Raw genomic sequence first — 27,365 nt, 5'->3', positions numbered from 1 at the left:
ATGCAGAATTCGAAACACTGGTCATCAGGGTGCTCACAGAAATGGTTGAGTGTGGCCGTAAAATGAAGGAAAAAGTGAAGGCTATGAAAAGTGAAATAAAGAAAAACAGACAGGGAACCAACAGTGAAGGGAAGAAAACCAGGACTCAAATCAACCATTTAGAGCAGAAGGAAGAAATAAATATTCAACCAGAACTGAATGGAGAAATAAGAATTCAAAAAAATGAGGAGAGGCTTAGGCACCTCTGGAACAACTTTAAACTTTTCAACATCCAAATCATAGGGGTGCCAGAAGGAAAAGAGGAAGAGCAAGAAATTGAGAACTTATTTGAACAAATCATGAAGGAGAACTTCCCCAATCTGGCAAAGGAAATAGACTTCCAGGAAGCTCGAGAGAGTTCCAAAGAAGTTGGACCAAAGAGGAACACACCATGGTACATTATAATTACATTAGCCAAGATTAAATATAGGGAGAGAATCTTAAAAGCAGCAAGAGAAAAGGAGACAGTTACTTACAAAGGAGTTCCCATAAGGCTATCAGCTGATTTCTCAAACGAAACCTTCCAGGCAAGAAGGGGCTGGAAAGAAGTATTCAAAATCATGCAAGGCAAGGACCTACATCCAAGATTACTCTGTCCAACAAAGCTAACATTTAGAATGAAAGGGCATATAAAGTGCTTCCCAGGTAAGATCATGTTAAAGGAGTTCATCATCACCAAGCCCTTGTTATAGGAAATGTTAAAGGGAGTTATCAAAGAAAAAGAAGATCAAAAATAGGAACAGTAAAATGACAAGAAACTCACAACTATCAGCAACTGAACCTAAAAATAAAAACAAACTAAGCAAACAACTAGAACAGGAACAGAATCAGAGAAATGGAGATCACATGGTGGGTTATCTTTGGGGAGGGGGAGGAAATAGAATGGGGGAATGGTACAGGGAATAAGAAGCATAAATGGTAGGTAGAAAATAGACAGGGGGAGGTTAAGAATAGTATAAGAAATGGAGAAGCCAAAGAACTTATATATATGACCCATGGACATGAACTAAGGGAGGGGAATGCTGGTAGGAGAGGTGGTGCGGGGCAGAGAATAAAGGGAAGGGGGGAAGAATGGGACAACTGTAATAGCAAAATCAATAAAATACACTTTAAAAAATAAAAATAAACATTTTCCAACATATCTGTTTCATATGGAGGTTTTGTTAATTTTTTAATAGTTCAGGTTAGAGCATTATAATTTACAACCTTGGGAAATATTGAAAAATGATTCTCTAATAAACTGGCCTCTTTTAGGTAAATTGGATTTATTAAATCTTTTAGTTTATCATTGGTCTCAACTTGTCTTCATTCCTTTTCTACCTATGATTAATAGTCCAACTGTATTATATAAAATGTCACTCTTGCTTTGAAAAAAGATACTTGAGATTTTTGCCAACATCAGAAACCTGTCAGACAACAATGTCAATACAACTTGAGAGAGTAGTAAGTGACAGGGAGGTGAGTCCAGATGAGTAGGTTGTGCACAGACTGTGTAGGGCTTTTCAGGCCATGCTGAGGAATTTGAATTGTATTTTGGAAGTTATGGATAGCCAAGAGTAAACAAACGAACAGAAATGATCGATCGAACAAGCAAATACACAAGTGCATGCCTATTTGCCTGAATGCAGAACTCAGTATTCAGCATAATTAAAATATATTTTAAGAATAATAATAATAAAATATATTGTGTTCCGTACACAATACCAGGTGTTAAAGCTGCAAAGATACGATAATTCTTGCCCCAAAGGAATTACAAACTGATGGGAAAAAGATGGAAACATGTAACTGTATAAGTAATTATGTAAATGCAGTTGGGCAAATGCCAAGCAAGATACAGTTGAATGAATTTAATAGTAAGTCAAACAGTATGTATGGTGAGGTTTAATGGTGTGATTTTAACAAGTTGTTCGTGATATAATGCATAATCTCCTTATTTCCACTAACTAGGTTTAGTTGGCTGAAATAATCAGAAACGTAATAAGGGTATACTAACAAGAATTTATTGACAAGTTAGCTTTTGGTGGCATGGCCCACAGGGAGGGCCTGAACAGTTCTAATGTAGAAGAGTGGGTAGCTTACTCTATGTGACTAAAAGTCACTTACTTTATCTCCCAGACCACCAGACGTTTTCACAAAATTCTTTTCTCATCAACTGTCTTCTTTTTGTTAAGAAAGATGTTACTGCCAGGATTGCAGGTTTGATTTCCAGTCAGGGTGCATACGAGAATCACCTGATGAATACATCAATAAGTGGACCAAGAAATTGATGTTTCTCTGTTTCCATTACCCTTTCCCTCTCTCTCTATCTCTCTCTCTCCCCCTCTCGCCCCCCTCCCCACACCCCCTTTTTCATCCCCCTTTCTCTCTAAAATCAGTTTTAAAATAAAAAATGTTATGAGCCCTCTGATTTCAGGCACTTAAAACAATGCTTTGCTCGTAGAACTGTTAAAAAACATTAGTCATTATGATTATCTCATGGACACTTAACTGGCAACCAGGAAGTAAACATGGCCTTCCATGTACAAAATCTCAAGCACACAATAACTTATATGTACTTCAAGGTCATATAATTCTTAAAAAGTTAGGAAATAGAAAGTCACTAAATAAAGAGGTCAGTGGCTGCTACAGCAAAATATGCTGAAATTTATTTTCTCAGGAAATATTTATGAAACACAAATCCAAGTTTAAAAGGAGACCAAACATATAAACAAATAATACTAAGACTGTTTGATATATAAAGTATTATAATAGTGGCATATACAAGGTATCCTAAAAGCATAAAAGATAGAATGATTAGTCTGGAGAAAATATTAATTAGTGATTTAGGTTAGTTGGTCACTTTTTTAATACTCAATAATGATATCTGATGTGAGAACAGTATCACTTACGGACTGGAACACAGGGTATAGAGCTGGGCTATCTAGGTATAAATCCTACTCTGTCCTTTGTTAGCTGTGTGATCTTGGCCACATTACTCAACTTCTTTATGTCTCACTCTCATCTGTACTGGAGTGAGGATTAAATAAATCAACTGCATTAAGCCTTTGGAGCCTTATGGTGGCATTTTGTGTGCTTTGCCCAACTAAAAAGTTTGGTTCCCTGTAATTTTTCTCATCATAGAATAATTGTATTTCATTTATTTCTTAGTAATATTTTGGAAGCTTTGTTCAATTTAAATCTCATTTATTTAAGGGTATTACTCATCTTAAAGCTTTTTACAAAAATTGATTTCAAGTATTATTCAGCTTAAAGACTTAACATAAAAATATTGGGTCTCTTCATTGTTACCTTTGAAATGTTTTAATGTTCTAGATTTGGAGAATATGGACATGGTGAACATTAATCGTGCATTTAAGGAAATCTAGAGAAAATTTGCTTCTTTTTTTTTTGCTGACACTCTCCCCAGTACAATTGTGTATTATAATTCAACAGGTGAAATAGCCGTGTAGGTTTTATATGCATTCTTTTGAGTTACTCTTCATACAAAAATACCAAATTTAAATTTTTTCTCCCTTCAGGAATTTTCCGAGAATTTGGAGGTGCAAGGTGTGCGCATAATATAGTGAAGTACCCTCAGTGCCGGCAGCATGCCCTGATGATTATCCAGCAGCTGGTGCTCTCTCCAAACGGGGATGATGACATGGGCACTCTCCTGGGGTTGATGCATTCAGCCCCACCGACAGAGCTACAGTTGAAGACTGACATTTTAAGGGTAAGTTTGATGAGTGTGTTGTTACCACTTTTACTACTAAAATCTGTGGTTATTTTTAAGTGACTTAAAACTATTATGAACTATTCTTGCCATTTTTGTTCTAAAATTATGTCAGAATAATAACAACAGAAGAAAAAGCAGTGTGTTTAACTTTGCCTCCAAGAACCTTGGGACACCGTCTTCCTCCCCTCTGACATCCTTTCCTTGTATCTTCACACCATCCTTGCCACAGACATCACAGAAATACTGTATTTTGCTGTGTTTCATGCACACTTTTTGCCCAAATTTTTGAGGGAAAAATAAGGATATACATTATACATGGGTATAATGATTACATAAGGGTATAATGACTACATTCCATGGGTATAATAATGCGCACAAAAACGTGGGTGTGCACTATACAAAGGAATGCACCATACACGGCAAAATGTGGAAATAGCTACTTTTAAGATTCATGTATTTCTTTTTACTTTTGCTTTAGTCAGTTACTTTCTCATCAATAATGAGAAGTTTGCATTTTTTTCTTTATGCTATTATATATTTTATCCTGTTTTGATTGAGTATGACACTTTGAGTATGCATTTTATTTTAAAAGCAAAATTAATCTGACCACAATTTTTCTTTTAGACAAGAAGGAAATCTACATAGCTGTTAATATCGGGGAACATATGTATATTTGAAGGGATTATTGAGGGGGAAAAAACAAATGTCTTCAAAAGATTTTAAGGTTGCCAGTGTTTTTAACATACATTTTCCTCTTTTCTTGGATTGGATTTTCCTTTTTGGTTGGATTTGCAAAAATAGGTAGATAAAGCTACTAAGAGGTAATTAGCTGGCTGCCCTGTACTTTTAAGGCAGTATTGTTCTGATAAATGGTAATAACTGACTCGGGTTGGGGGTGGGGGACAGTCTTGATGTGGCACACGTACTAATTTCCATGGTGTAAATATTTACACTATGAAATGTTTCAGGCAACTAATGTGTTACTGAGTGTGGATTGAAAAAAGATATACAGATATACAATAGCACCCCACTATATAGTATTGGTTTGGCCAAAAAGTCCATTGTTTTTTTCTGTATGGTGACTCTAGTAGTGCATAGTTGTCTTTAACTTCATTCAGAACAGTTTCGTTAGATTTTATTGTGACAGCTGCCATATCAGTGTGCATTTAAAAAAAACTTACAAAAATTGGTAAATTTTTGTGCAGCCATTTTAATAATGAAGATGGATGAAGATAGGCAGCATTTTTGGCATGTTATGCTTTATTATTTCAAGAAAGGTAAAAATGCAACTGAAATGCAAAAAAGATTTGTGCATTATATGAAGAAGGTGCTGTGACTGATCAAACTTGTCAAAAGTGATTTGCGAAGTTTCTTGGTACTATTGACATTTTGGCCAAACAATTATTTGCTATAGGTCTGTCTTATGCATTGGAAGATGTTTAGCGCACCCCTGGCCTCTACCCACTAGAAGCCAATAGCACGACATAGCCAACATACTCTAAATACACAAATCAGTAAAGTAATTGGTGAAAATGAAAAAGGTGTCTTACTTTATGGAAAAAGTGTAATGGACTTCTTCGCCAGTCAACATCTCAAGAGCACAGTTAATAGCACAATGTGAAAAATAACTAGGAAGCAATGAGTTTTGGGTGTTTACTACTTCTGTTTTTAAAGTATTTAAAGTTGTAAAATTATAGAACTTAATTTTTATTTATGGTTGTGTTTTAACAACTGGCATGCAAAATTCCAAAAATAAAACAGTTGGTTCTCAAGAGCCAGTATGAGCTAGTTCCAGCATTCCACTGCTGTGAGGGCATGAACTAGAGTTGGGAGACAGTGAGAGGCATTCGGGGGATTTAGAACTGCTTCTCCGTACCCCCGTTCCATGGACACAAACACAGACCTTTGTAATCTAATTCGTAGCTATTTGTGCATAAACCCAACATTCCGTGAGATGTAGTATTTTATAATTCCGCTGATGCACCAATTTGAATTGTATGCGTTATATTTGTGCAAATGTAGGTAATATATAGCCAATGATTTTGTCTAACCACCTAGCATCCGCAGTTCATTTTAACTTTGGTGTTTGCTACATCTCATTAATTACAGATTTCAGCAGGATGTTAAATTATTCATGGCATTTGAAATTTTTCAGATACTGCAATTATGCTTTGATGATGTAAGTGTGTCAGTTCTGAGGTGGTTAGGAGATGGACTTATCTAGAATTACATAATATAGAGTGTTGGACTAAAGATTAATAAGCACTGTTTTTCTAACTCCTATCATAATTCTAACCTGTGATATGACTTTGTACATCTTAGTTTAGCTCTGAACTCACCCTTCTTCATGTATAAAATAATACTTGGTTTCCACCAATGTGTTTTTGAAGATTATCATGGTGAGGGGCTTTATATGCCAAGGCACTTTGCTAAGGGTTTTACATGAATTTCCTGTGAAGTAAGTTGTTGCTCTTGTCTTGTTTATTGTCTTGATTTTACCTGAGAGGAAACTCGGGCACAGAAAGGTTAACTGACCATGGCAAAATGCTTTTTAATGTTGAGTCAGAATTTCTACCCAAGCATAACTTACTCTGGCCTTTGCATTTAATTTTCAGGCATGGTTATATGTTTTTTTTTAAGTTATAAAATCTTGTGTCAATATGAATTGATATTACAAGTATGAGTACAGTTCATTAAATTTGACAAGATATGGAAACTTCATTATTACCATATTATGTTAAAATGGAAGTTTATTAGTTACAGAATAAAGAAAGAAATAACATTGTGTTTTTAAATTTTATTTACCTATATAGGTCATGTATTTCCTATCTTTTAAATAATAAAGTATAGGTATGTATAATGCAGTCTTAATAATTTCTGAAGCAGTATATTTCAAAATAAGGTAATTATACATATTAATGTATAGCCTTTCCCTTCAAATGTCATTAGAAATGTGTGAGATACATTAATGAAATGGACTTTTCACATGTAATGATTATAAACTGAAGTGATATTAAATACCCGTCATGTTCCAGTGGCTCAAACAGAGGGAAAAGGAGCCCCTGTATCTGCAAACAGATTTCAAATTGCTGTTTGGAGCAGTAAGGTCAAGGTTAAGTGCCTAAGTAGGGCCGTCAGACTGCTTGGGTTTAAATCCTCCCTTTGCCATTGTGTAAGCTATACTGTCTTTTACCATGTTTGGCCTCAATTCCTCTTATATAAAGCAGGGATAATAATATTGCCTAACACATTTAATGCATAAAGGCATTTAAATAAGTGCCCAGTGTACGTAATAAGGGCCCAGTACATAGTAAGTGCTGCATAAATTGTTAGGTAATTTTATAAAATGTTGTTTTTGATATTAAACTAAGAAGAAAGTATGAGAGTTCAGAAAATAGGTGATAAAATAGGTTTTATTTATTTGAACTCCAGGTTTTATTTCTTAGTTATTACACCTGTTGAGGAAAAAAAGAGTTCTTTAGGCCCTTGGGCTCATTGCACTTTGCAAGAAAGAATGTCTGCTAAGAACTGTGAGCTGACTCCTCTTTCCAGAGCATGAGTACATGGCAACTTCAGATGAATTGAAATACTTGAAGTCTTGCCTGCCCTGACCATCTATCTGAAACAAATAAATCAGTTTATGTACACACACATTTGTAAGTTTTCATGATTGTGAAAAATTTAACTGATTTACCAATGCAACTTTGTAAAAATTACTGAATTCATTGATGCCATCAGAGACATGGGAAAATCTTTTCAGCCATGATTTGGATGTAGATTTATCAGAAGGAATGTGTCAAGTGTTTCCTAAAATTATCTTCTGATTTTATGGCAGTTTTTAATTAGGAAAATATTTAATATGCTTCACAGGACTGTGTATTGGTTAAATGACGAACACATTAATGTCAGATGTTCACAGAATGGTGTTGTATCCCTTAGACTTTCTAGTATGATTTTTTTTTAATTTCAATTATAAGATTTTTTATTTGGGGATTTCGTTTTGTTTCATTTTGTTTTTTTGTCCCCCATAGGCCCTCCTGTCAGTCCTTCGAGAAAGCCATCGGTCAAGAACGGTTTTTAGGAAAGTTGGGGGATTTGTGTACATAACATCCTTGCTTGTTGCTATGGAAAGATCTTTGAGCTCGCCACCGAAGAATGGCTGGGAGAAAGTGAACCAGAATCAAGTGTTTGAACTTCTGCACACTGTGTTCTGCACACTGACTGCAGCAATGCGCTATGAGCCAGCCAACTCTCATTTCTTCAGAACAGAGATTCAGTATGAGAAGCTGGCAGATGCCGTTCGATTTCTTGGCTGCTTTTCAGACCTAAGAAAAATAAGTCCAATGAATGTCTTCCCCTCCAATACACAGCTATTTCAAAGACTTTTAGAGGAAGAAATAATCTTGATGGACTCAGTTTCACCCACTTTACAGCACTGCAGTAAACTCTTTATTTATCTCTACAAAGTAGCCACAGATTCTTTTGACAGGTATGGCTCTGCTCTGTGCTTGAATTAAAGGGTTTACTATAAATGACTTCATCATTAAGGCTTGAATTATAAGATAACCTGAAGGAAAATGAAAACAAATGAACCTCTCTTAGTTGTCTATCACTTTATTTGTGAATATTACTATTGCTTTGTTAAGTTTTTCAACATGGACATCTGTGTATTGTTTGTAAATCCAGGGTCAGTTAACTCTTGAAGCACTTAATGAAACAATTTCTGTGAAGTTTTCTTTAACGGTAATGTTTATTATTATTCTCTTTTTCATCTATTCTCAACAATGTTAGGTACATCTGGACTTAGCTATATTAGTCATCAACAGGAGAACATGATTATGATCATATTTATTTCCAGGCACATGATATATTCTCAACATAATCCTCGAAAAAATGAGGAAAACTCCCTAAGAATCATTGATAGGTTAAGAGATAATTCAGACTCAGTTACTCGTTCTTCATTAAACAAGTGCCAAGTCATTGTGTTAGGCATTGTGGATTCGGCTCAGCACAAGACTACTATGGTCATGGCCATTCTGTAGCTTAGATTCAAACACATAAATAAACAATTACAATAGAGCGAGATGCAATCTGTGATGAGGGAAACCCAGAGTCTAAGGGAGATCATCGGTGTGCCACTTACCTAAATCACTCACTTCAGTTTTTAAACTGGGTTTTCAATTAAGTTCTCACTTTGAAAGTAATGTAAGAGTGATCATGCTGCTAATTTGTCCCAAGCATTATCACTTTTGACAATTACCATAGTTTTATTTCATGAAATAAATGAATTGTTTTTATATTGCCCCCATAAATAAAGCAAATAACTGTTGGATAGAGTTTCTGTTGCGTTTTACTATCCTTATTATGAAATATCTACTAGCTGTTTCTTGTTTCTTAGTAATATTTTAGACCCTAATATTTAACTGAGAAAAGTGGTGATAGGAAAAATTGTTTTCTAATGTTTTTCCTATCTTGAAAATAAAAATTCATATAATATTGATGCAGACACCGGCCCGCAGTGTCGGCGGCATTATGGATGAGACGAGACAAATTCACACGGACTACCAAGTCCTGTGGAGAAAAAGGGAGGCAGGGCCACTCTCTCAAGGGGAGAGCGCCCCACCCTTGCCTTAACAGGCTTTTATTGGCTTTATAATAGCATACATCAAAGAAGGTTTTCATTCATTATACTTAGGTTTGTTTTAGGTAATTACTTTTTACAGATAGCAATGGAAAGGATGTTACTGATTACTTCTTACAGATTAACAAGGAAAAAATGTTGCAAATGCAAGGGAATGATAAGAGTAATTGGTCTGGTTACACTTCAGTCCTTGGGAGAATGAGCATAGACTTCAGCAACTCTGGGTGATAGAGTTTTAGCAAGAGCAAGTCACAAAGCAGCCTAGGTGTATAATGGAGGCCAGATTTCCCATGGGAGAACCTGTCCTTGGGTTTGGCACCTTGCGTGCCACAGCGTGCCTATGAGCTTTCTCATGGGGCTGAGCTACATTGGCCATTGCCAGGCAGATCGGTTCCCTATATAATATTATACATTCATAGGAAACATGGGATAGTTGTGTTCACGGAATAAACTATTTAAAATTGAATTTTATAAATTTCAGATTCAACCTCTTTTTCCTTGTTTTCTACTTTTCTTAATTGGTATGCCTCATGTTTAGTTTGCTTTGTCAAAAACAAGGCTTACAGCACTCTGTTTAACAAATGCGTTAAATGTTAACATTAATAGATAAGCATCGGCCTTAAGCATGCTTTTCCGTTTCTCTCAGTGCGTGTGTTGTAGTCTTGTTCCTTGTTCCTGCTAAGTATGGAGGATGTTCCTTATTAAATTTTTACAGGTATTTCTTGTGAAACTAACCAGCTGCCACCTGGTGTTCTGTTCTAACCTCTCTAAACCACCCTGTCTGTTTTGTTGTCTGTAGTCGTGCAGAACAGATCCCTCCTTGCCTGACAAGTGAGTCTTCTCTCCCCTCTCCCTGGGGTACACCAGCCTTGTCCAGGAAAAGGTACTGATCTTATAACAGAAGTTGATCTTTATTTACATGGGTTTTTTTTTCTTTTGTGCTTAATTATATGTTAATGTGTGGTTGTGCCTTGTAACTTCAATTTTTTTTGGCTTTCTATTTGATTTTTTTTAGGTTTCAAAATGGTCAACTTCTGAGGATATTTATGAGAGTAAAATGTGTTGATGTTGTGAAGATAGGGAGGACATGTGTCATCTAACTCTTTAGACTAAAATATGCATTTTGCTTTAGAGTAGCATATTTTTTAATTAAAATCAGTGTAGAAATGAGGACTTAATACCTCTTTAATAGAGTACTTTCCTGCTTTTCCTTTTTCCTTTAAATGTGCCGTGGGATCAATTTTTTTGGTTTTTTACTATTGCTCTCCAATGAACGTCACAGCACTGGCAAGGAAATGTGTATTTTCTCAACCAGCTGAAATGTGATGCTATTATGGAGATTTGTCACAGCTAACCAGTGAAAAAGTGAATAAAAAACCTGCCCCAGCTCTTGCTTTCATCAATTCTGTGTAAATCTCTTTCTAAACTGAACTAGTCTGCGTCTTATATAAAGCTTATGGGATATAAAGAACCAGCAATTGATTGGCGAGAGTCCAGTTAAGATCCATTTTCCATAATCACTATCCATGACCATGTTCTGTGCACTTGGAAGCAAGTACTCTATCTTCCCCTCTTTTCCTTATGACCAAGTATATTTAAGTCCTTAAGGCTTGCATTAATATGGCTTCCGAAAAATGGATCCTGAAGTTTTGGTGTGTTGTTTTATTGCTATTGTTCTGACTTTGAAACTTAAATATAATTGGAGTTTTTATGTTAAAAGTATTTGTTACAGATTCTGTATTTTAATGTATTTCAGTAGTAATGTTCATTAGGTATATGAACTTTGTTTCCCTTTTTCTGTTAAATTTACACTGGGACTTACAGCTCATTTTTTTCCAGTAACTCATGGCACAGTTCAGAATAGTTTTAGGTGAATTTAGCCTTGTTCAACATATTTGTATTTTAAACCTATTACTACTTTTCATTTTTTAAGAGTACTTCTTAATTCAAGAGACCATAACATCAGTATGAGTTGATCTAGTGTTTTTCTTCTGTTGCTAAAATGAATGAGACAAAAGTTATTCTTCAGGTTTGAAGATTCATGTGTTCTCACTATTACACAGAACTACTGGATGTTATAAAATTGTTTCAGTTACTAGTTATAATTATTTTTAAAAATCACATTTATAATTCTGTCGTAAATGTAAAGGCTTACAAAGTATTGTTTAAAAACATTTAATACAAAATACTTTTAATAGAAATATATAGGTTAAAGGAAAATATTAAAAAATCTGTCAGAATTTACCATTTATGTAAATGGTAATTTGATAAAGGGAGAACAACATTTTATTTCATATCATAAAGAGTTGTTTAAAGCCTTAGATCAAAAACATTTTGTCATCATTTGCAGCATAGCCACCTGTAAGGATGGTTTGTCTCTGGTGTAACAGGAAATTGTCCCTGATTCAGGATCAGTGGTTGAGTGGATCTTGTCTATTAAAATTCTAATTGGGCTTACAGGCTGATGTCACTTCAGAGAAGCTCCTGAAAATGTTCATGCTAATAAGAAGACCAGTGTTGACATTTTATGTTTGCCATTCTGGCTAGGTTACATAAATTTTGTTCGGTGAAAAGAATCATAAGCTAATAAGAAAAACTTTTTATTTTACAAATACAATATAGTAACTTTCCAAATTAGAACATCTCAAGAACATAACAGATTACATCGAGAACATAACAAATTACATCAGCTAATGGGCATCTTGTAGCAAAACATGTTTTTGTTGGCAAAAGGGGAAACCAACATGTATTAGTTTTTATGGCTTGTGGAGTATTCAGGTACTATGGAAGTTTTGAACTTGTGAGATTTGTCTGGTATATGAAATCTGAGAGAATATTCTCTAATTAGTTTAAGAATTGTGGGGAAAGGAACTAGAAAACTATATATTTTGAAAACTAAAACTCATAATCTTATTATTCATTATTCAGAAGGAATAATGGAATAGGATTATAGCTGAACAGTGTTTAATCAGAGTTAGAGGAAATAAAAATAAAATGCAGAATAATAACCAAGACACTCCAGAATATATCTGGAATGGAGAAAAAGGTGGCAAGTACTATTTATCATTAAACATGGTACCCATTACTTAGTGCTTCTATACACTAAATGATAATTTATATATATGTAAATTAATATATATAAGCTTAGATTGAAATGTGAAACAGCAATCAGCTATTGTAGGTTTTAAAAGAAACTGCAACATAAAAGTTAACTAACTTTTGAAATATCATTTTATTCTGTCTTTAAAAATTATTACGTCTTACTTGGAAATTATCCACTTAATAAGCTTACTATAATCTCTAAGTTTTAAAAGTGGCAATACCTGTGTTGATAGCTAAATGAATTACTAAGAATTAATGTTATGTAACATTTATAAAAATAGACCTAATTTAGCCCTGGCTGGTGTAGCTCATGGATTGAGCACGGGGCTGCAAACCAAAGGGTCACCAGCTCGATTCCCAGGCAGAGCACATGCCTGGGTTGCGGACCAGGTCCCCAGTAGGGGGTGCACGAGAGACAACCACATATTGATGCTTCTCTCCCTCCCTTTCTCCTTCCCTTCCCCTCTCTCTAAAAATAAATAAATAACATCTTTTTAAAAAATAGACCTAATTTTAGTTACAAATACCATGTTTTAGATTTGTACAATACTTGAAATATTTTTCTAGTTTGACAAAAATGGATGGGATTTCTGTATGAGAATATTATTTCCTCGTGTAAGATTTTTTTTAAAGCTTACTACTGTAGTAGTTATATATTAGTAAAGAGTTTGACTATATTCATAGTTAAAGCTCAAATCTATATTAAATCTGGAAATTAAGAAATAATTTTGGAAGGCCTATAACTAAAATATTCAATTAGAATCTGTGTTTTTCCTCAAGTATGGGTTATTGTTTTATGTGTAATGAAAACAGTCTTTATGAAATTTCTTAATGGTTAGGAATTCTTGTTATACTATAGAGGAATTAGGAATCTTTTTCTAGATGGGTCAAAATATTTTAAAGACTAAAAGGAGTAACATAGGAGGATAACTATTGGTAATAAGCATTTAGTAATGTATCGTAGCTTAGAAATTAAATCTTTCTGAACAAAATCAGAAAAACAGGGAGTTGAAAAAATGAGTGGGTGGAAGATATCTTGACTTTAAATAAACTACGAGAGTCCCTTTTTTTACACATGAAGCTGAATACTTTTGTAGTCTCTGTTAAAAAGAAAATGGCACTTAAAAAAAAGAAAGAAAGAAAGAAACCTGGCAGTGCCAATTCTTTGCTTCTAAATCACTGACTTAAAGCATCTGTTTCCCAAGCTGCTCTTGTGCCAGAGAGCTGACACTGCGCTGCTCTCGGTGACATAGCTCAGCACTAGACAAATTAGGCTGAAACCAATTCATTGGAACAAAGAGCTTCCATAGGCTAAAGCCCCAAGCATCTATTTTCTAGAGCCAAGATACAAAATGTACAAAACTTATGAATTGTAGGAGAGTACTATGAAATAGAAAGTGGAGATCATGAGAAGAAATGTATATTTAGGACATGGCTAGGCTTTCTAATTCACAGGAGCTTGTTATGCAAAGTATGAAAAATTGTGACAAATATTTTCAGTGGTAGGAGAAACAATGTAAAAGACGGTGAGTATAGTTCCAAATAAGCTAAAGGAAAACTCCCTGATGCTAATGGTGGCTAAGAGTCTGAGCCAACCCTGACTCCACTGACCCAATTATGGAGTAGGCCACTTTGGCCTTGTTCTCAATTCTGTTACCTATGGTTTAAAGCCAGGTTAAAAACACATAGGTATTCAAAAGGTAACACTTTTATTGAGGGATTTAATTTAACTTGCACTCTCCTCACCTATTGTCAGACCTGTCACCTTTCCTAGAGCTATGACTTCACCTATTCACTGTGGATTCACCTGTTTACATCTTCTGGTACAGGTGCCATTCTTTTTTTTTTTTTCTTTTAGCTTCATTGAGATGTAACTGACATATAGCACTGTATACATTTAAGGTATACAACATAACTTCACTTACATATATCATGAAATGATTATCATAGTAAATTTGGTTAACATCTGTCATCTCATAGATACAATAAAAAAAGAAAAAATGTTTTCTTTTCCTTGTGATGAGAACTTTTAGGGCCTACCACTGTCTTAGCACCTTTCAAATATCATATATCATAGAAGAGTGTTAACTCTAGTCATCATGTGCCAATTTTTAATGAAACAATCCAAATAGTAAGTGGTAAAGACATATAAGAGCCTGAAAAAAGTGGCCATTGAATTGTCTATATGTGACTCACTAGGAATTGACAATATATTGCCTTTTTATATCTCAAACTTAAGGCATTTCATAGCCCAGCCTTGAATTACAAGGCTTTTTGCTTATCAGTGGATAAAGGAAACAGATGAAGAAAATGAACAGAGAATGTGATTGGAATTAAATAGCAAGTTACCCTTCTTTCTCTTGTCATAGGCATGCATATCATTGTGTTTCAACTCCTCCCATACACCCTCCTAAAAGTGACCCGAAACTACACGTGGTGACTTCGTCTCTCCAGAGTTCTGATGCTGTCATCATCCATCCTGGAGCCATGCTTGCTATGTTGGACCTTCTGGCCTCTGTGGGGTCAGTGGCGCAGCCAGAAGTAAGTTTGCACATGTTAGCTCCTTTACATTTCAGTTGAGTGACAGGCTGTGAGTGTGACTGCATGAGCAAGGGATTGGGGCCCAGAAAGATGGAAAGTGACATGAGGCCATCTGTATCACATACCAAAGTGGGTTAAGTAAAAAATATAGAGTTTTTCCATTAATTCTCATTAATTTATGTTAATTTTATTACTTTTCTTAATGATAGCTATGAATGTTCTAGAATATAATTCCTTTCTGGTGTGAAAATTACCATGTTTCTCCTTGTAAATCCAGCTCCGCAGTAGAAGTTGTTAGTAAGTATTACAGAAAGAAAGATGACTGAAGATACCACTTTGAAGCTATTCGTGTGTTTTGAGTTATGGCACTCAAGAGTTTGGGTGAACTGGAGTTTGGTTGACAAATTTTGTTAAAATATATGGCCTCTAAGGCCTAAAGTGTCACAAATGTAAATAATAGGACTTCCTTTAAACTGATTATTTACCCACCATGGAAAGACTTTATAGCCACTATTTCTATAAAAATAAAAATACTATTATTAGGTATATAGTTATGTAATATAAAAGACTTGGAATAGAATGGAGTCCAGCTGGCTGTGCTTGCAAAATGAGGATAGGAATTGTGCTTCGTCCTCTTCTGGAGCTGCTGTATGTCTAAGCCAGCTACTTAAAGCATCCGAATGTGATTTGCATCATGTTGAGACCTCATAGTAAAAGATGTGCTTCATGTGGAGAAAACTATCACCTCTCTTATTAAGAATGCCCTGGTGGTGTGGATTTCTTTGTTAACTTTAGCATGCTTTGGACCTTCAACTTGCGGTGGCAAATATTTTACAATCCCTGGTGCACACAGAAAGAAACCAGCAAGTCATGTGTGAAGCTGGTCTTCATGCACGACTGCTGCAGCGGTGTAGTGCTGCACTGGCTGACGAGGACCACGCACTGCACCCGCCTCTCCAGCGGATGTTTGAAAGACTAGCCTCTCAGGCTCTGGAGCCCATGGTGCTGAGGTCAGTAGTTCCTTTTTTCACATTTCAATATCCACAATTAGTAACAGCAATTCCTAGGGCCTTTATATGCAAGAGTCCCTGCTTTAATAGACATATATTCATTCAGGTATCTGTGGGCAAAACCAATGGACAACAAAAATGGGCAAAGTGCTCAAAGAATAGCACACATCAGTAGGTACGTCTAGTTGTTAATGAACAGAGGATGTTTGTGTTTGTTGGTTATTTCTTCCACTTGAATTCAGCAAACTCACTTTGCCTTAAAAATAAAGTCATACTATCTCTGTGGCTTGCATCTACTTTAAGAACTTTTTATATGTAAGAACTCTTTTAAGAAATACTTGTTTAACTTTATTATTTTTAAATAATGATAGATTCAGAGGAAGTTGTAAAGTCAGATCAGAGAGGTTCTGTGTCCCTTTCACCCAGTTTCCTCCAGTGCTTACAGCTTATATAAAACTACAGCACCGCATCAAAACCAAGAAATTGGCATTGGTACAATGTAGCCATGTATGCTCTGGTTCCTTGATATTTATCACCTGTGTAGGTTTCTGTAACCGCCACACAAGATACCACAGAGATCTCCCTGGTGCTGCCTCTTTACTGTCACATGCATGCCCCCGCCCCCACAAACCCCTGGTCTGTTCTCCATCTCCGTAATTGTGTCACTTTGAGAATGTTGTACAAATAAAATCATATAGTATGTGACTTTTGAGATTGGCTTTTTTACTTTTCTGCCTTTGAAATTCATCTAACTTGTTACGTATCAATAGTTTGTTTCTTTCTGTTGCCAAGTAGTATTCCATGGTGTGGGTATACCTTGCATAGTTTAAGCTTTCAAGAAATATTTATTTTTAAATAAACTTTAAATGGAAGACAAACAGTGTTCTGTGTTTAAGGGATGAAACAACATTTTTAAAAGTATTTTTCTTAAGATTACCTAGCCAAACAGATTTGATATATGTCATCTTGTCCCTCCTTATAAAAATATACTTACCACTTACATATCTTGTCACTTAAAATATTAGCAGCTCTCTTTGTAAGATAAATTTTTTCTGCTACCAAAGTACATCTTTTTAACTTTTTAAGGAACTTTCTTAAAAATGTTTGTACTTTATATGTAATTTATGGTTTTTAACTAACTCCAAACTAATGATGGATTTTTCAAAAACCCATGCAGTAAACAATTAAACTATGTTGTATCAGCCAGTAGGCTAGGCCTTAATAACACCAAAGCAAATGAGATAGTCCCTACTCACTTCTTCCATCATGTTGTGGATATGATCAGAATCCTAAAATATTGAAAATAGCATGGTGATTTTCCTCTGATACTTTTTGATAAACTGCGATTTTAAAAGTAGAGTGAGTGGGAGAGAGACTGTCTCATACCTAATGCTAGTATTTTGCTAAGTAACTTCAATTGCCTAGTTAGATAAACAGCAAGCAATGGAAATCAGCCATTTGGACATCCTCAGTTTTCACAGCTTGTGAACTCTCAGAAGAAAAGGTCACATGATGGTACTGGTACCCAGGTGCTGATAAGCCATAGGTCATAAACTAATGGCATGTCACTGCATTCTACGTGAAGAGCTAGCAGAGGACACATCATATTCCAGAAAAACATGCTCCTTAGATTTCATTTTCTAGCCCTTCATAATATTCTGTTTTTTCAGTGCTTGGTATTTAACACATAAAATTAACATTGTATTTTATTTTAAAATAATTTTTGGGATTGCTTTTGTATTTTGAGTAATGTGTTGTGGTTTATTAAATCAAATGTTTTGTGTATTTGGTTTATGATTTATGTAACATTCTCAATTAAGGAATAACTTTGCTTTGTTTTTTTCCTTAGGGAGTTTTTGCGTTTGGCAAGTCCATTAAATTGTGGTGCCTGGGACAAAAAACTGCTAAAACAATATAGGGTCCACAAACCAAGTTCCCTGAGTTATGAGCCAGAGATGAGAAGTAAGTTGACATTTGAACTTCCCTCTTGGTTTATTTTAAAAATGAAAATCCTGTAGGGGATGAATATTATTTCCAGAAGTTTGATTGTGATCAAAGAAAGTAGAAGAGTTCATTGTTATTTGCTGTTACTTAAATGGAGGAACACAGGATCTGGCTGATTAACTGATACTGGTGGGAAAGGATTCATTGATATGACAAGTGAGATAGATCTAGAGGGGATGAGAATTGCCTGCAGAATAACTCCGGGCTTGTAACGGGCAGTACTCTTTCCCAGAGGATCCATGATTAATTTGCCTTTCTCTAGTGGTCCTTCTTGCCTGGACTAAAGAGTGGTTGATTAGAATATTAGCAGGCTGTGGGTTTGCAAGACAGCTGCTGCAGGAAATTTTAAAATGCTGATAAAAGTAGTTGAGATACACCAAGGAGTATAGGCTAGATAGGGAAAGAAGTGAAGCCAAGCAGCTAGTGGTAGGCTGGGAGGAAAAGGATAGATCACTGGACTGGAGAATAATGGCTCAGTCAGAAAGCACATGTGGTCAGAGAAAAGGAATGAGAAAACTAGAGGAATGGGGTGGGACGATGGCACACAGAATTGCAGCAGTGAAACAAGCAGAGGACTGTGCCCAAATTGTGACTGGAGTGAAGTAGAGGTGAAGCTCATTGGAGGAAAGGTAATCTCACACAGCTGAAAGTGAAGTGTTCGGTGGTTTGTTCATGTGGACCTTGATATCCCCAGTGCGCTGCAAGAGTTCATACAGAGAAAGACTGAGGAGGAAGTGCCAGCAATAGGAACTGGCAGTTTCATAGAGAGGGAACAACTGATGAGGGAGCCTCCAGGGAGAAGTTTTGCATCAGGCTGATAGAATGATGATAGGGGCCTGGGATATAGCAGAATGCAGGCACTGCTGACTCATCTGGTGTGACCCTGGAGAAGCAACAGATTTCATCCACTCGAGGGTATGGGCGGTGTTCTCAGTAGAGACCTCAGTTGCACTAGATTTCCTCCCATTGCTAATTTTGTAGTTTTGTTGGTCTCTCACTTTCTAATTTATTTGGTATTCCTGTTAGCCATAGTGATGAGGCATTTGTTTTGGTGGATTGAAGTATTATGAGTGAAGCAGGAAAGAATAAAACTTAGAAAAGTAGAATGGCTGCTGTGCAAGAACTTAATGATCATTTAGAGGTGGGAATCAGATTAAACAATCGTTATTTCAATCTGGATTTTTTCCTCCTGGAAAACTTTAAGATCTTCTGAGTTTCAGCACAGTTTTGTTGGAGAACAAATAATATTGCAGTTTTTATATCAATTAATATACTAGATGTGTATATATGTTTTTGTTATTGTTGGTTTTGTACTTTATCCAATTGCTTAGAATTGAGTTGTGATATCCTTTGTAAAGAATAAAAACAAAAATAGTTTCTTTCTCTCAGAGAATATTGAACTATTTTTATGGTTTCCTAAGCTTAACACATTTAAGAGGGTAACAGTTACATTCATGTAGTTCATCTTAAGAGAGAATATCTTCTTCATTACGTTTGTAATGCATTTCTGAAAAATAGAACAGTTTGTTTAAAATTTGTATTTTCCTTCTTGAAATTATTATTTACATTCATATAGGAATTTTTAAATTCAAGTACTTTTGTGATCACATATTTAATTTTTTAAAAGGGAAATATATTTTTTAAGGACTTTATTTATTTATTTTTAGAGAGAGGGGAACAGAGGGAGAAAGAGAGGGAGAGAAACATTGATTGGTTGCCTCTCACATGTGCCCCAAGCAGAGACCAAACTGCAACCCAGGCGTGTGCCCTGTCTGGGAATTAAACAGGCGACCTTTTGTTTTACGGGACAACGCCCAACCAACTGAGCCACGCGGGTCAGGGTGACGTATTTAATTTTAATAGTTGTAAGAGAAGAATTAAAAAATGGAGAGAAAATGGGAGAAGTTTCTGCTATTTATCTCTGACTTTTTTCATAAGAAAGATGACCTGTTTCCATTATAAATGCTTCTAGCATATTTTACTTTCTTTTCTTAAAGAGAAATAATATATAATTTTGTGGCATAAAAGTATAATCTGTTTTTTTAAATTATTAATTATAGTTTATAATTAAGTTACATGTAACAGTGGCTTGGATAGTGGTTATTGGTGATTTTTGTTCTTATTTATACTCTAGTATCCAACATTTCTATAAATGTGTTTATTACTTTAATAATAAGTAAAAAAGGAAATACATGCTATTTAAGTTTTAAAATATAAAGTACATTAAAGCTGGATAAAAGCTTTGATGTTTACAATAAAATTATTAATCATAAAAACTGAAGTGTGGTATTTAAAAATAAGTCAGCCTTGTAAAGTCATTATTATAGAAACATACATGCTGTTTTTCTTTGACTTACAGGTAGTATGATCATATCTGTGGATGGTCTGGGTTCTGATAATGTTTTCAGCTTACATGAAGATAATCATTACCGGATATGCAAGAGCCTGGTAAAATCTGCAGAAGGAAGTACTGTACCTCTGACCCGGGTAAAGTGTCTGGTCTCCATGACAACTCCACATGACATCAGACTTCACGGGTCATCAGTTACTCCCGCTTTTGTTGAATTTGACACATCCCTTGAGGGATTTGGGTAAGGAATTTGCAAGGTAGCCAAGCCTTATTATATTATTTTATGACTCGCACTCGCCTTTGAAAAATAGATCTTTGGTTTTAAATCTACTTGATTAAAATATACTATATGTTATATATTTTCAAATTATTGAGTTATTTGAGCATGTTATTTTAAGATTTTTAGATTTACTTATTATACTAAATAAATGTATATGGTATTAAAGTCATTAACCTAAAGCCCAAAGTTCAAATCTATTTTGTAAATAAAGTTTTATTGTAGTACAGCCCACTCATTTATGTATGTATTTTCAATTGTTTTCATGCTAGAATGGCAGAGTAGAGTAGTTGCGAAAGAGACTATCTGGTCTGCAGAGTATAAAATATTTATGGTCTGGCCCTCTCGAGAAAATGTTTACCAAACTCTGATTTAGTATAATAAATTTATAGATAATATGCAAATTAAAATGTGATTAAAAGCTCTTTGACTGGGTGTTATCATCATCCTTTCATCAAAATACCTAGGTTAGTCTCTTATGGATTAATAATATCCAGTGATTCTGACATCCAATGGGTGAATGAATACTTTCAAGTGGCAGAAAAGGCAATAGTAGCAGAAGCAACAAAAAATAATGTATAGAGAATATAGAAGAGTTTATAAAGTCTGTCTTCTTGAAATGACACACATGCTAATAGAATAGATCTGTGTCCAGTTATTTATGGGATTCTTGTACATTGATCTAAAACTATAAATGATATTTTAAGAAGATTGTCGTCGTTATTCAACAGTGTATTAAAATATATTTGGGAATAGGCAAAATGAACCACAACAGTGGCAACAGAGTACAGTGACTCACGGGACAGAGACACAAGAGAATTTTTCTGCTGTGATGAAGTTGTTCCAGTGTCTTGAACAGGGGTATACGTTGGCACATTTACCATATGCAAATTATACTTTGGTTTTTTATAAAGTTTAAATGAAAAATGATGCTATTAAAGATTTTTAAAGTATATTTTTCCATGCTCTCACATAATTAAAAGAAGGGAAGGACTTTGTTATACATGCAGATTTATTCCATAATCTGTTATCTCTAGGTACCCCTTAAATAATGGCGGTTTATTTCTTTGTGGTAAGTGCATAGTGATGACACAGGAAATACTCTAATATGTGCATCATCTTTCTGTAATAGTTGCCTGTTCCTGCCCAGTTTGGCCCCTCATAACGCCCCTACAAACAGTGCTGTTACAACAGGTCTTACGGATGGGGCTGTGGTCAGTGGCATTGGTTCCGGTAAATATTACTTTCTTTGTTTATAAGAGTGGCTTTTTGTTTTGTTTTGTTTTTTTCAGTAGATTACATTGTAGTTCAAATTGATTGCTTTTATTGTTTGTTTGTTTTTTACTGTAAACATGAGTCAACACAAGCTCTTTCACTGTTATTTTCCTATTTATATTTTAGGTGAAAGATTCTTTCCCCCTCCATCTGGCTTAAGCTACTCTAGCTGGTTTTGTATTGAACACTTTAGTTCTCCTCCAAATAACCATCCTGTCAGACTTCTGACTGTTGTGCGCCGAGCAAATTCTTCTGAGCAGCATTACGTATGCCTCGCCATAGTTCTATCAGCAAAAGACCGATCTCTGATTGTGTCCACCAAAGAGGAACTACTCCAAAGCTATGGTCAGTGTCCGTCTTTTTCTCTTTGCTTCTTGTGATCATTAAAAGTATTGAAGTTCATTATAATATTAATTTTTAAGGCTCATCTGGTAATTCTTTTCCTATTTAAGTTACAGAACAAGTTATATGAAATCTTGAATGTATTGTTTACCAGTGAATTTTAAAGCACTTATAAAAGAGACTTAGAAAAACAATGTAGAGAATCTCCCCTCTTTGGTGTAGCCCAATGGATTGAGCGCTGGCCTGTGAATCAAAGGGTCTCTGGTTTGATTCCCAGTAAGGGTACATGCCTAGGTTGTCGGCCAGGACCCCAGTAGGGGACACACTACAGGCAACCACACATTGGTGTTTCTCTCCCTCTCTTTTTCCTTCCTTTCTCTCTGAAAATAAATAAATAAAATCTTAAAAAGAAGACAATGGAGAGAATCCTTAAAATAAGGATTCATCTCTACTTGCCAAGAAATCACAGCTTCTGCTAGGAAAGCAGGTTACTTGTTTGGTATTTTTTTTAAAGACCAGATAACAATTATGTGGTCTTCATAGATTTTTAATTCTTTATTTTTGTCTGTCTACCTTACAAGAACTATTAAGTTCCTGCATACAACGCTATTACCTTGGGAATCTAGGCCACACTGCCTCCTAAAGCAGTGCCTAGCACAAGTTAGGCCATAAGTGTTATTTAAATATATATGTGAATGGACAAGAAGAAAGAAAAAGAAAAGAAACATGGATGGCTATATAGACTTCTGGCCAAGATGGAGGCGTAGGTAGACACAATGTGCCTCCCCACACAACCAAAAGAAGGACAACAAATTAAAAAACAAAAAATAATCAGAACTGACAGGAAATTGAACTGTATGGAAGTCCGACAACCAAGGAGTTAAAGAAGGAACATTCACCAAGACTGGTAGGAGAGGTGGAGACAGGCAGCCAGGGCAGAGAGGACTCAGCAAGGCTGTAGACAAGCTCGGACAAGGTTGCGGCTGGTGGAGCGGGCAGTCCCACACTTAGGTGCAGATAAACCGGGAGGAACAACTGGGAAGCAAGACAGACCACAGAACCCAGGGTTCGAGTGCAGGGAAATAAACCTCAAAACCTCTGACAGAAAAAACCTGTGGAGGTTGAGGCAGCAGGAGAAACTCCCAGCCTCGCAGAGAGTACATTGGAGAACCCCACAGGGCCCTAGAATGTACACAAACCCGCCCACCCAGGAAACAGCATCAGAAGGGCCCAATTTGATTGTGGGTAGCAGGGGAAGTGACTGAAAGCTGGAAGAGAGCAGAGCAAGCCAGGCTTTTCCCTCTTGGACCCTTCTCCCACTTACAGTGTCATAACACAGCAACTGGGGGTGCCCCAGCCTGGTAAACACCTAAAGCTCTGCCCCTTACTATGTAACAGGTGTGCTGAGGAAAAAAAAAAAAGGCCCAAATGAAAGAATAGATCAAAGCTCCGGAAAAAATACAACTAAGCAACGAAGAGATAGCCAAACTATCAGGTGCACAGTTCAAAACACTGGTAATCAGGATGCTCACAGAATTGGTTGAGTATGGTCACAAAACAGAGGAAAAAGTGAAGGCTATGAAAAGTGGAATAAAATGAAATTTACAGGGAACCAATAGTGACAGGAAGGAAACTGGGACTGAAATCAATGGTTTGAAGCAGAAGGAAGAAAGAAACATTCAATCAGAACATAATGAAGAAACAAGAATTCAAAAAAGTGAGGAGAGGCTTAGGAACCTCCAGGACAGCTTTAAACTTTCCAACATCTGAACCATAGGGGTGCCAGAAGGAGAAGAGAAAGAGCAAGAAATTGAAAACTTATTTGAAAACATAATGAGGGGGAACTCCCCCAATCTGGCAAAGGAAATAGACTTCTAGGAAGTCCAGGAAGCTCAGAGAGTCCCAAAGAAGTTGGGCTCAAGGAAGCACACACCAAGGCACATTGTAATTACATTAGCCAAGATTAAAGATAAGGAGAGAATCTTAAAAGCAGCAAGAAGAAAGGAGACAGTTGCCTACAAAGTAATTCCCATAAGACTCTCAGCTGATTTCTCCAAAGAGACCTTACAGGAAAGAAGGGGCTGGCAAGAAGTATTCCAAATCATGAAAGGCAAGGGCCTACATCCAAGATTACTCTATCCAGCAAAGCTGTTATTTAGAATGGAAGGGCATATAAAGTGCTTCCCAGATAAGGTCAAGTTAAAGGAATTCATCATCACCAAGCCTTTATTATATGAATTGTTAAAGGGACTTACCTAAGAAAAAGAAGATCAAAACTATGAACAGTAAAATGACAACAAACTCACAACTATTAACAATCAAACCTAAAATAAAAACCAAAAACAAACTAAGCAAACAACTAGAACAGGAGCAGAATCAGAGAAATGGAGATCACATGGAGGGTTAATGGCAGGGGCGTAGGAGGGGGAGAGAGGGAGAAAAGGTATAGAGAATAAGTAGCATAAATGGTAGGTAGAAAATAGACAGGGGGAGGTTAAGAATCATATAGGAAATATAGAAGCCAAAACTTACATATATGACCCAGGGACATGAACTAAAAGGGGGGGATTGCAGTTGGGAGGGGTTGTACAGGGCAGAGGGGAAGAATGGGGGGAAAATTGGACAACTAATAGTATAATCAATAAAATATATTTTAAAAAATATGGATAGCTAGAAAGGGAAAAATTTGAAAAGTACATGAATAATTTGGGAAAACTGTAAAATTTAATGGAAAAATTAAAGAGTAGACCTAGGGATATTTCAATAAACCAGGAAAATGTTTTCTCACTCTATTATAGTTTCACTAAATGTAAATTGCAAGACTTCTGTAGCCCATATATTGCTACAAATTATAATAGCATATACATTAGTTACACATATCATATCATCTTACTACTATCAGGATCCATCCTGTGAACAGCTGTAGGTCTTTGAGATCCCTAGGTATTTAAGAGTTGTCAGAAACCAGTTGGCTCACCAAGATATTCTGACACCCCTGAATGCTGGATATGTCTTAATTTAAGCCTGGGTCAGAATATGAAACTCTCAGAAAATTTTTATAAATAATATTTTCTACAGTCCCCAAGAAAATGCAGTCTATTAAATAGGGGTGTGAGAGGGAAGGATTCCTGATTTTGCGTATACTTTTGGTCTTTTTTTCCACATCCTTTGGCATATAAAACTAGACCTTTCAAAGCTGTTTGACCCTGCTTTTCACCTACTTTATTTAAATCTGTTCCTCTATTAGGTCACCTATGGAGAAGATTGTCTTTTTACTAGTCTTAACTCATCAACAGATATATACTGTGAATTATTTTAAAAATATAACCTTGGTATTTTAACATATGCAGATATTTTAAGATTAAAAAATAGAAATTACTATTTTTCTGCATATAATTCAAACTTTTAATTCTCAGTATATTTACTTGTATGTGCCACTTATACTGAAAAATGGTGGGTCTTCTCTAAGTTACATGGTTATAAATTAGCCTTTTTAGAAAAAAAATTTTTTGAGGACAATGAGTTTTTAACATCTGGATTTTCGGTGTTACCCTGCCCCTTCTTGAATAGTTAGGAAAGGTAAATTAAGTTTAATTAGCTTAACATTACAATTAAATTAATAATAGCCCATTACTTCCTAGGATGATCTGGCAACATACTGGGTAGGTCAGGGAAGCCAGATTGGAGTCAGGAAGTGATTGCAGAATGTTAGCAAATCTCCAGAATTATCTGGAGAAGCAGGAAACTTGGATCAACAAATACTTTTCCTTCCATAAATCATCTCCTTACTACCAGCTTTGTCAGGGGAGGGTCAGGACTGTACGGCCATAAACAAAGAACAGACAGTTACCCGCTGCTATCATTGAGCAGAGCATATAGCAAGAATCAAATATTTAATTTTCTTGGTTCTTTTTCTAACCAGTGCTATTATCAAATGTATGTCAAAGTACAATTTAGAAAGACCTTTTTTAACAGACCATGACAAGTAATAATGGGCTAATCTCTTTTTGTTTTCTGTCATAACTTTATTTTATTGTCTAATTTTATTTATTTTTTATTTTACTATTATTTGGTTATAACTACATGTATTTTGAGCAGAAAAAAGCAAAAGTATATCCCAGGTTTTACTCTTTACTACAGATAAAATTACTGAAGAAATAGGGTATTTTCATTTGCATCATCATCATATTATCTTAACATAGTCGGGATCTACAGATGAAGAATTATTAAAATAAGGATGATGGGTTGTTTTTCTTAATTTCTTCCTTTGTTTTAGTTGACGATTTTAGTGAAGAATCCTCTTTTTATGAGATTCTCCCATGCTGTGCTCGCTTTCGATGTGGAGAACTTATAGTCGAGGGGCAGTGGCATCATCTTGTCCTGGTGATGAGCAAAGGCATGCTGAAGAACAGCACTGCAGCCCTCTACCTTGATGGACAGCTCGTTAGCACTGTGAAGGTAAGCATGCCTGTGCTTAGAAATCTCAGCCTGATTTACAAGGTAGTTGAGGGTATGTTTGTGGGTATGCACATATGTGTGTTTGCAGGGGTATTTTTAAAATTGTCTTAATTTTAAATTGGCCTTCAAGTACCAATTCAAACAATATGTTAGAGGCATGTGGCTGACTAGTTCATATCACTATTAGAGAAGAATGGAAAGGAGGGGTTATAAAATCGCCGAAAATTAGTGAATATGTCAGTGGTTGAGCCAGGCTGCAAAGTGCTTTTTTACAATAGAGAAACCAGTTGAAGCGTACCTAAATAAACTATGAATACACTATTTTTTGTCACTTCATTGTTATTACTTTATGCAGTCCAGTAGATAAGAGCTGGAATTGTTTTTATTCATCTTTGCTTCCAGATCACCCAGCTTAGTCCCTAATAATAATAATAGGTATTATTGTATGTTGAATGAATGAGTATATAAATACTGCTCTAGATAGCTATACTGTTGTAGTCAGGAGAGAGGCAAGAGAGTTGAAGTAACCAGTAACAGTATCCCTATATTTGAATATTGCCCTTTCTATCATTATTTAGTGTATCTGTCTTAGAGAGTTGAATAACACATTT

The 27,365-nt window shown here is 35.6% G+C and overlaps 1 protein-coding gene across 6 annotated transcripts in view; it reads left to right on the top strand.

Annotated features, from left to right (window-relative positions):
• Nucleotides 1–27,365, top strand: part of WDFY3 (WD repeat and FYVE domain containing 3) — a 268,490-nt gene that overhangs the window by 139,021 nt on the left and 102,104 nt on the right. For 5 of the 6 annotated variants that reach the window (XM_053922587.2, XM_053922589.2, XM_053922588.2 and 2 more), the window contains 10 exons: nucleotides 3,558–3,751; nucleotides 7,786–8,243; nucleotides 10,195–10,278; nucleotides 14,867–15,038; nucleotides 15,834–16,048; nucleotides 17,898–18,010; nucleotides 20,412–20,643; nucleotides 21,812–21,912; nucleotides 22,081–22,299; nucleotides 26,573–26,754. In XM_053922587.2, coding sequence (XP_053778562.1) covers nucleotides 3,558–3,751; nucleotides 7,786–8,243; nucleotides 10,195–10,278; nucleotides 14,867–15,038; nucleotides 15,834–16,048; nucleotides 17,898–18,010; nucleotides 20,412–20,643; nucleotides 21,812–21,912; nucleotides 22,081–22,299; nucleotides 26,573–26,754 — 1,970 coding nt within the window. The remainder of the gene's footprint in view (nucleotides 1–3,557; nucleotides 3,752–7,785; nucleotides 8,244–10,194; nucleotides 10,279–14,866; nucleotides 15,039–15,833; nucleotides 16,049–17,897; nucleotides 18,011–20,411; nucleotides 20,644–21,811; nucleotides 21,913–22,080; nucleotides 22,300–26,572; nucleotides 26,755–27,365) is intronic. The other variant, XM_053922591.2, reaches the window with a different exon arrangement.

Source organism: Desmodus rotundus, chromosome 4, assembly GCF_022682495.2.
Source record: "Desmodus rotundus isolate HL8 chromosome 4, HLdesRot8A.1, whole genome shotgun sequence".
NCBI classification, from domain to species: Eukaryota; Metazoa; Chordata; class Mammalia; order Chiroptera; family Phyllostomidae; genus Desmodus; species Desmodus rotundus.
The sequence above is the reverse complement of the archived record's forward strand: the minus strand, read 5'-3'. Positions and strand labels throughout refer to the sequence as shown.